Below are 10,772 nucleotides of genomic sequence, written 5' to 3'. Positions count from 1 at the left end.
TTAATAACTTGACCCACATTTCCGCCCGATCACATTTCAGCCATTGACCTCCCTTGGATGTGGTATCTCTTTCTCACGCTCCCTCTCCGGCATGGAACCCTGATTCCACTGATTCCCTGTTACCCGTTATCACCATGGTAGGCGCATAAAAGAACATAAAAATTTGATAGAGAAGATATCCAATTGGATCGTGAACGTCACGGGGACTTGCGACATGGTGGAGAAGTATGTGTGCATATGCCTGCACGTACTGACTGATGGGTCTGCCCCCTTCAACTTCAGGGTCTCCAAATTGGGCACATGGCCTGAGCTTGCCCTTTACGCCTTGGAGGGGCTGGCCTGCCCTGCAGCCAGTGTATTTTCTGAACGTTTGTTTAGCACGGCAGGGGGCATCATCACAGACAAGCGCAGCCGTCTGTCCACAGCCAATGTTGTTTTAAGTCATTTCCCTATCCACATTTGTTTGCAGAACACTTGCCATGCTCTTAATCACATTTTGCTGCCCTTGGCAGCCCTCTAGCCCTTTCCATGACTTTTTTAGAGCCATTTTAGTGCTCCAAAGTTCGGGTCCTCATTGACTTCAATAGGCTTCGGGGTCAAGTTCGGGTCCCGAACTCGAACTTTTTTGTAAAGTTCGGCTGAACCCGTCGAACCCGAACATCCAGGTGTCCGCTCAACTCTACTACTGTGCTCTGTGACGGCTCATTTTTGTGGGGCAGTCTGTAGTTTTTATTAATACAATTTGGAGCATGTATGATTTTTTGATAACTTTTTATTAAATTTTTGGGGAGGTTAAAATAGGTTATCTGTGTTAAATGCTCAGATAACCATTTGTGAATCATTATACAATAGAAAAGGATTTTCTTTTAATATAAGATGTAATAATATAAAGTAGTAATATTTGATTTAGACAACAAGGATTAATGTCAATTAAAACCAGCTTGTATGAGATAAGGGAAAGTCATGATTTTTCAGAAGGAGTTTTTTATGTGATAAGGTAGAGATTTGTGGGAAAACTGGGATATACAGTAAGCTGAGGAAGCTAGTTATTTCAGGAAGGGAATGCTATAGATCTTCTGTTATAAACTTTCACACTGACTGCAGATCCTTCAAGTCATATTACTCCATATTTCTACAATACGGAGGACCACTTCATATGGAAAAGCTGCTTGAATACAGTAACATGTCCCATGGACCCTAGAGATTGCAGTCTGTTCACTGGTGAAAGTACTGTAAATGTGAGGCCAGCATATCTGACAATGCCATGGAATTGTGCATTGTTTAGAGTCAATTCAGTGCAAGCAGGGAAATGACGAGAAGGAAATTGTTCCATGTCTCAGGAACTGTGTGGTGTCCTGAGATAAGAAGTGGCTTGCCTGCTATGAGTATAAATACAGGAAATGTGCTACACTCATGTTTCCTTTGGACACAACCAAAGTGCACCAGGGATGTAGGCTTACTCACTCAGTCTGCCACTGAAACGTACATTCTCAATCCTTGCATGATTGAATTGGACCTATCTGTCGTAGATTCCTACGTTGGATATGGGTAACATCACAGTTCATCAGAACGTTACATGTTATGCGGAGCCAAAGAACATATCGTGCTTTACAACACTGCCTGACAATTTTGTTGGTAAGAGCATCCTTTACATTATAAAATCTAAGGGTGATCATAAAGCTTCTAAAAGTTTTAAAGATAGGATCCAGGCCTTAGATTTATCTTGTATATGACTGCTGTTTTCTATTTACTTTATCATCGAACTGTACATGGATTTTATTGTGACAGAAAATGGGACTCAATTTATATACATCTTTTGTATGACTTTTATATTAGCATTTACTATGTGTTCAGATGTGTCCATATGTGTCCTACATCACAGTCTGACAACATCATCTGCATAATTGATTTTCAATATATTTTTTAAATTGAATAAGTATATTTTTTAAATGTTTTATTTAATAATTTATCATCATCATTATTGTCATTGATAATAGTAATTATTGAATTGTGATAATTATATATAATTACATTAATCTGACCATAGTGTTTTTCTTAGTTTACAGTATATGTAGCTATTAATAGAGATGGCCTTGCGGGTCGCCCGTCGGTCATTTCGCGGCGAACTTTGCTCGTTCGCGATTCGCCGAACATGTGAACATATGGCGATATTCGCACGCGCCATTTTTTTTGCATAGCGCCGAACTTTGACAGATGACACGTCCTTCAGGTGGGACAGGACAGCCAATTGAGACGTTTAAGCACATGGACACACCCCCAACCCTATAACAGAACCCGATCTGGCAGTCATTTTACATTATGTGTTTTGCCAGTGTAGGGAGAGGTTACATTTAGGAGCAGGGACAGTTAGGGACACTAAACGCTATCTAATAGGGCCACAAAAGTCCATTTAAGGACTGGTATAGGTGTGCTATCAATAGGTGTGATATAGAGGGGTGTGATATACTTATAACTTTCTTTCTAACATAGAAATTATATTATAGTGTATTTGTATTGTGCAACAGTTGTGTGCGTTTCCGCCAAATACTGATTAAGGGGTGCTATTGCTATATTCCTTCTTCCACTAAATACTGATTGAGGGCTGCGATACACCTGCTTCCACAAAACACTGATTGAGTAGTGCCATATACCTGTTTCTGCCAAATACTGATTGAGGGGTGCTATATACCTGTTTCCACCAAATACTGATTGAGGGGTGCTATATACCTGTTTTCACCAAATACTGATTAAGGGGTGCCATATACCTTCTTCCACAAAATACTGATTGAGGGGTGCTATTGCTATATACCTTCTTCCACTAAATACTGATTGAGGGGTGCTATTGCTATATACCTTCTTCCACCAAATACCGATTGAGGGCTGTGATACACCTGCTTCCACAAAATACTGATTGAGGGGTGCCATATATCTGTTTCCGCCAAATAGTGATTGAGAGGTGCTATATACCTTCTTTAACCAAATACTGATTGAGGGGTGCTATTGCTATATACCTTCTTCCACCAAATACTGATTGAGGGCTGCGATACACCTGTTTGCACAAAATACTGATTGATGGGTGCCATATACCTGTTTCCACCAAATACTGATTGAGGGGTGCTATATATCTGTTTCCAACAAATACAGATTGAGGGGTGCCATATACCTTCTTCCACTAAATACTGATTGAGGGGTGCTATTGCTATATACCTTCTTCCACCAAATACTGATTGAGCGCTGCAATACACCTGCTTCCACAAAATACTGATTGAGGGGTTCCATATACCTGTTTGCGCCAAATACTGATTTAGGGGTGCCATATACCTTCTTCCACTAAATATTGATTGAGGGGTGCTATTGCTATTTACCTTCTTCCACCAAGTACTGATTGAGGGCTGCAATATACCTTCTTCCACAAATACTGCTCTTCTCTACGGACTTAGGCAGAGCGTCATAAAGAACATGACGGGCAGAGGAAGAGGCAGACCGTTCCACAGGGATGGTAGGGGTCAGGCAGGTGCACCAGGGCGGAGCCTAAGTGGGAAGTTGGAGAAGGCGCGTGCGATAACTTCAAAGGGCGCACCAGAATTGGTTCAGTGGCTCACTCAGCCTTCCGCTTCTGCACCCTCCTCATCCTCTGTATCTGCATCCTCCTCACTCTCTGCTGTGTGCACCCCCAAAGACACCACCCCCACCACCATAGCCCCTCCACTCGAGTCAGAGGAATTATTTTCCCATCCATTCCCAGACCTTACCGATGCGCAGCCATTCTTGGCATTGGATGAGGAAGAGGAGGTAGCAACGGCCCCCACCCAGCGGTCTGACAACAGTACCCAGATCAGCCCAAGGAGGGTAGTTCCCGCTGTTGCTGCCTACTCCGAGATGTCAGTGGTGGTGAAGGTGACGATGATGACGTGTCGAGGGATGTCACGTGGGTGCCCACAAGAGAGGAAGAGGAGGGGAGTTCAGAGGGAGAGTTGGAGCAGCAGATAGGGAGGAGAAGGAGGAGAGGCAGGCAGAACTCGCAGGGCACAGGAGGCAAAAAGCAGACTGCAAATGTATCTGGAGCAAGCTATCCACCATGCACGGTCACATCTTGCGCTCTCAAGATGCCGGCACATGGCTCCACAGTGTGGGCTTTTTTTTAACGTGTCCGCTGCTGACAAAAGTGTTGCCATCTGCAGCCTGTGCTGTCAACGCATAAGCCGCGGTAAACATAAAATGTGTCGGCAGATAAGAACCATTTGGCCCATCTAGTCTGCCCAATATACTGAATACTATGAATAGCCCTTGGCCCTATCTTATATGAAGGATGGCCTTATGCCTATCCCAACACTACCTAGGGATGACCGCCTTAAGAAGGCACCTGGCCTCCCATCACCTCTCATCATCCTCTGTCTCCTCCTCGGCTGACTCCTTATTTTCCACTGCTACCGCATCTTCTGCTGCACCCCCCAAGCTCCCCAGAACCTATTCGACGTGCCAGGTAAGACGTTGCCATGCTTGGCTGCGGCTGTTGTGCCTGGAAGCCAAGAGCCACTGCTTTCAGCTCTGCGGTAACAGGACGATCAGTGTCTAACCCCGCTCAATTTGACACTTGGTAAAGTGGTGTGCGACAACGGTGCCAATCTGCTGAGCGCACTGAAACAGGGCAAAATGACACACGTGCCGTGCATGGCACACGTCCTGAACTTAGTCGTGCAGCGATTTGTTGCCAAATATCCCAGGGTCCAGGACATATTGCGGCAGGCCAAGCTCACCTTCCTGATATTCAGCGGCGACACCACTTGCCCATCAGACGTCTGATTTGTGACTGCCTGACGCGCTGGAACTCCGCCTTGTATATGCTTGATAGGCTGCTCCAGCAGAAACGTGCCGTTAATGACTACCTGTACGAACTCTGCGGCAGGACAGGTTCTGGGAGCTTGTTTTTAGCACCGCGCCGGTGGCTGCTCATGCGCAACGCATGCAGACTTCCATTTGATGAGATCACCAAACTGGTCAGTCGCAGCCAGGGCTCCATCAGTGACATTGTACCTTACGCCTTCTTTCTGGTGCGTGCAATGCATCGTGTCCAGGGGCGTTACTAGAGTTCTATGGGCCCCAGGGCAAACTTTGAATTGGGGCCCCCCGCGAGACTCCGCCACCAGCCCCCCCTGCCATCCTCTGCCCCTACCCGCCATCCTCTGCCCCTACCCATACCCTCCCCCCCCTCTGTATGAAGCCATACATTTAAAAAAAATAATACTCTAGTCACTAGAGTATTTTTTATTTATTTTTGAATGTATGGCACACACTGGCTTTATATGAGGGATGGGGGGGGGGGGGGGGGATGAATGATGATCAGTGGTGCCGTGCGGCAGTGTGTCTGAATTCAGAAATGGGGGGCCCGCGCCGGCCATATGAGGGCAGCCAGGGGCAGCAAATAATGAGGGGGCAAAATGAAAATGAAATACTCTGTGGGCAAAAAATGTAAAATATATAGAGGGAATGGGGGCAAAATGAATTATAGTGAGACTCTTACTATATTTCATGTTGCCCCCGCCCACTCCCTCTATACATTTTGATTTTTGCCCACAGAGTATTTCATTTTCATTTGCCCCCGGGCTCCTCATTATTTGCTGCCCTATTATGGCCGGTCCGGGCCCTTCTGAATTCAGACACACTGCCTCACGGCACCACTGATCATCATTCATGTCCCCCCTCCATATGAAGCCGGACGCAGGTGTGTGGCATTTTTTACATAAAAACAAAAAAAAAAGACTTCCTACTCTTGTCTTGTTAGTTCTACTCTCTTCTTCACTTGAAGGCTGAGGCGGCCGGCGGGCTCGTCATTCCGAATCTGATTCCTGGCTGCTGTGATCCCGCGAGAGTCCGAGACCCGCCGCGGAGGTCACGGGTCTCGCGCTGACAAGTAAGCGCAGCGCAGCCACACAAAATATAGGCGGGCCGCCGCACTTAATAAAAAACCACTTGCGGGGCCCGCTTTACTCCATCTCTTCTGGGGGGCTCTATGGGCCCCCCTGACTTAGGGGCCCGGTCGCAATTGCGACCGCTGCGACCCCTATAGCTACGCCACTGATCGTGTCATTGATCAAGCTGTCGAGGAGCAGGAGCTGGAACATGAGGAAGTCGCAATGCTGAATGAATTCCCAGGGGGGCTACTCCATCTGAGACAAGTCAGCAGGAGTCTTAAGAGGAGTCAGAGGAGGATGGTGGCTGGGGGGAGGAGGAGCAAGAAGAGCAGGTTTTAAACTTTTCGTGTATCCCTGGTGTCCGTGGCTGGAGGGAGGAGACCAAGGAAGACATTTTCCTGGGCGATGGGCAGGAGCCAGGGCGCTCCACGGCTTCCAATTTAGTGTAAATGGGGGCCTTCATGCTCCAGTGTTTGAAGAGGGGCCCCCCTATAAAAAGCATGAAGGTCAAGGACATGTACCGGGTGGCAACATACTTAGACCCCCGATACAAACACAATATGACAGACATGTTACCAGCATCACAGAGGGCTGTCAGAACGCAGCATTTCCAGGCCTTGCTGTGAGAGATGCTGCATTCTGCTGTTGCGGGCACTGGCAGAGGAATTTCGCCCCACAGCGAAACAGGTGCGGGTAAAAATCCTACCGGGCCTGCAAAAAGAGGGCAGTTTGAAGATGTGTTGGTCACTTCGGGTATGAGATCATTCTTCCAGCCAACCCATCGACAGCCGCCCTATGGATCCAGCCTTGGGGAATGCCTAGACCGACAGGTGTCCGACTACATCGGGTTAACGGCCGATGTAGACACTCTGAGAAGCGAGGAACCCCTTGATTACTGGGTGTGCAGGCTTGACCTGTGGCCAGAGCTGGCACAATCTCTCATTGAACTCTTGGCTTGCCCCTCGTTGAGTGTCCTGTCCGAAAGGACATTCAGCGCAGCAGGGGGGGTCATGACCGATAAGCGCACTCGCCTAGCTCACGACAGTGTGCACTACCTCACATTTTTAAAAATGAATGAGGCATGGATCTCAGAGGAATTCAACACCTGTGATGATCACGTGTAATTGAATTTCCTCATGCCAGCCCACACATATCTGCTGCCACCCAGAACAAAGAATGGTCCTTGCCTTATGTAAAGGTCTTTTATTTCAGGTGAATGCCTAATTTTTGGGGCCTGTACTGGCCGACAGTTACATATTTATCCTGTGACCGCTTAATGTACCTTCAGCCACAGAATCCAAAGTTCTTTGCTGTCAGGTGAATGCCTATTGGCTAATTTTCTGGGGCCTGTACTGGCCGACAGTTACATATTTATCCTGTGACCGCCTAATGTACCTCCAGCCACAGAATCCAAAGTTCTTTGCTGTCAGGTGAATGCCTATTGGCTAATTTTTGGGGCCTGTACTGGCCGACAGTTACATATTTATCCTGTGACCTCCTAATGCACCTCCAGCCACAAAATCCAAAGTTCTTTGCTGTCAGTTGAATGCCTATTGGCTAATTTTTGGGGCCTGTACTGGGCGATAGTTATTTTTTTTTTATCTCTAGCCACATAATGACACCCCTGTCTCACTCCTCTGACTCTCATTATGGTGGTGTATGAACTGCATTCACCATAAGGACCTTCTAATGTCACAGGGTCATGTGACTGTGCCCCCCACCCTGTACTGTGCCCCCTTATTCCCTGCATTTATACACCGGATAACACCACCATACCGTGACTAGATAAAAGCCAATAAGAGGGCACAGTACAGGGAATGACTAGGGGCACTGCACAGGGTGTGGTAAGAGGTACCACCATACCGTGACTAGATAAAAGCCAATAAGAGGGCACAGTACAGGGAATGACTAGGGGCACTGCACAGGGTGTGGTAAGAGCCCTCTTATTGGCTTTTATCTAGTCACGGTATGGTGGTGTTATCCGGTCACTGTACAGAGGTGTTATCCGGTCAATGTATGGCGGTGGTATCCAATAACTGGATGGCCATAACTGTATCCCTTTCCCTGCCCACGCCATCCTTTTTTAGACCTGGCATGAGCAGGAAAAATGTGCAATTCCGGTGCTAAGGACCTTTGCGCCACAATCTGTGTCAGAAATGCGCCTAAAATAGACGTATTTCTATATAATAAATGACCACCTAATTGTATTATTATTTGGGGGTAGGGCTAATATCTTTATATTATATAGATTCTAGTGTATTATACTGTGCCCTGTATTTCCCAGTAGAGAATGATCCTTGAGAAGCACAGTCCTCATCCCTGACCACCAGGACCAGGTAGCGCTCTGTCAGTACATGGCGGCCTCCCCTCTCCGTCACGCTGCTCTGCTGTGTACTGGTGCTTATTCTGACACTAGGTCTGGGTTCACATCCTATTTTTGCCATCCATTTAATGCATACCAAAAATGTATACATTAACAGATGCCTCAGACTGATGCCGTACAGTGGCGTCCATTCACCATTCAGTTCCATAGTAGAAAAAAACATTTACGTTAACGTATAAAAAAAAATTTATGGACTCTGCAGGATAAAAAAACGTAGAGTGCTGCACATTTGTATACATCAAACCGATAGGAAATACAATTTTTCTAGGCTCCAGCAGCGCACATTTTTTAGAGTTTCCCTTTAAGACGCATTAAAAATGGCCCCTGATTAAAATACATATTTTTTGTGGGAATTTTTGCCACTGATCCCCCTCTGGCATGTCACTGTCCATATTGTGGGACTATTTGTGCACTCATAGTTTGTATTTGGTGGCTGCAAATATGACCTGAAGGTTTTTCAGGTTCACCTGCAATTGAAGTCAATGGGCGAGATGTGAACGTGCGGTTCGCACACTTTTGATCGCGAACACACGTTCGCATTCGCGAATCGTCCCGGCCGATGTTTGTACATCACTCGCTATTAACTGTACCATGATTTGGCATTTTTCTTGTTGCAATGTATATTTTTTTGGGGTGACTTAATAATAAAAAAAAGTGTAAATTCTTCACTTAGCTTAGTATATTCATGAGGCAATTTTTTGGAATACCCTTTAAGCAGGGAAAAATGAAAAAAATGGCAAAGCTTATAGGACAGGTTGTGATTAGCCCCTTCAGGACTTTAAAGATGGTGCCCGGAGCAATAGCTGCTTGGTTTCTGATGTTTCACACAGCAGACACCCAGGGCTAATATTTGTCATCAGTGATAATGCTGATTCCAGACATTTAAGCCCTCAGATGCCGTGACCAAGGCATCTGAGGGGGTTTTCCCCAGGAACACTACACTGCCGGGCCTGAAGGCTTCCCAACTCTGAGATCAGGGAAGCTGTTCATTGATGGTTATAGGCTGGAGCCTGTGCAAGACTACTAGGCCTATCACAAGTATATGCTTATGGAGGCCTGTAGGTGGCAGTGCTCCATAGGAATATACTGAATTTCCCATACACTACACTATTAAATCATAGAACTGTGAAAAGCGATCTAATGATCGCATGGTTAGGTCCCCTAGGGGGTCTTAACCACTTACCGACCACTTATTGACTATAAACGTCCTGAGCGGTTGGGTTTATCTCTGATTGGACGTTCTGGAACGTCTGTTCAGAGATTGCTAATTCTGCAGCTGCTGTGCCGGGTCCCGCTGTCAGTGACAACAGGACACCCCAGAGAGAAGGCAGGGACAGTTCCTGGGTCTGCCTGCCTTCTAGATTGCTGTATACACATTGCTGAATGAGCGCTGTGAATACAGCAAGGAAGTGATGTGCAGCTTCTTTTCCTGGCCCGGTGGTCATGTGACCGTCAGGGCTGTGGGAGTGCAGGAGCTGTTGTGTCTTCTACAGACCTCAATCAGCTCTGCATTGAGGCTGGACAGTGTTGTATAACACTGTACAGCCTCTCTGGGGCTACTATGTCACATGATCTACCCCATCATAAATAAACATTACACCAAAACAGCATTTTTAGTTAGCTCACCTCCCGAAAAACATAATGTTAATTGACGTCACCTCATACCGCAAAAAATGAACTCCCACACAAGACCATAGCCAGAAAATTTTTAAAAATATGGCTCAAAGAAAATTGCAACATAAAAACGGATTTTTTTTTTCTAAAAATGCTCTTATTGTGTAAAAAAAATAGACATATTTTTGTAGAGCCAGACGCGGCGATACCAAATATCACATGAGCTACCACACCAAGTGAACGGCGTAAAAAAAAAAAAAATTATGCCAAAACAGCTTAGGCTACTTTCACACTAGCATTTTTGCTGGATCCAGGTTCAGCAAAAACACTTCCATTACTGATAATACAACCATCTGCATCCGTTATGAACAGATGCGGTTGTATTATCTTTAACATAGCCAAGACGGATCAGTCATGAACTCCATTGAAAGTCAATGGAGGACGGATCCGTTTTCTATTGTGGCAGATTGTGGCAGAGAAAACTTGCTCCGCATCCCAGGCCGAAAAGGAAACCGCAGCATGTTGCGGTTTGCTCTTAGGTCTGGGAACGCAACTAAATGGAATGGAATGCATTTTGGAGCATTCTGTTTAGTTCAGTCATGTCCCCTCCCAAAAACATAATATCAATCAATCAATAAAAAAGTCGTATGTACCCCAAAATGGTATTAATGAAAATGTCATCTCATCCCGCAAAAATCCAAGCCATTACACAAGACCATAGCCAGAAAAATTAAAAAATATGGCTCTAAAAGAATTGTGTAAAACGTAAAAAAATAAAAAATAAATTGACATATTTGGTATTGTTGCGTCCATAATGACCAGATCTATAAAAACATCAAATGATCTTCCCCATCAAGTGAACG

At 45.7% G+C, this 10,772-nt stretch overlaps 1 protein-coding gene across 1 annotated transcript in view; it reads left to right on the top strand.

Moving 5' to 3' along the window:
- Nucleotides 1-1,433: 1,433 nt before the first annotated feature.
- LOC120998708 (myc target protein 1 homolog) overlaps nucleotides 1,434-10,772 on the top strand; it is an 88,580-nt gene continuing 79,241 nt past the window's right edge. The window contains exon 1 of the mRNA XM_040429492.1: nucleotides 1,434-1,635. Within this exon, the coding sequence (XP_040285426.1) occupies nucleotides 1,545-1,635 (91 nt within the window). The 5' untranslated portion in view covers nucleotides 1,434-1,544. The remainder of the gene's footprint in view (nucleotides 1,636-10,772) is intronic.

Source organism: Bufo bufo, chromosome 4 (assembly GCF_905171765.1).
Source record: "Bufo bufo chromosome 4, aBufBuf1.1, whole genome shotgun sequence".
Lineage (NCBI taxonomy): Eukaryota > Metazoa > Chordata > Amphibia > Anura > Bufonidae > Bufo > Bufo bufo.
The sequence above is the reverse complement of the archived record's forward strand: the minus strand, read 5'-3'. Positions and strand labels throughout refer to the sequence as shown.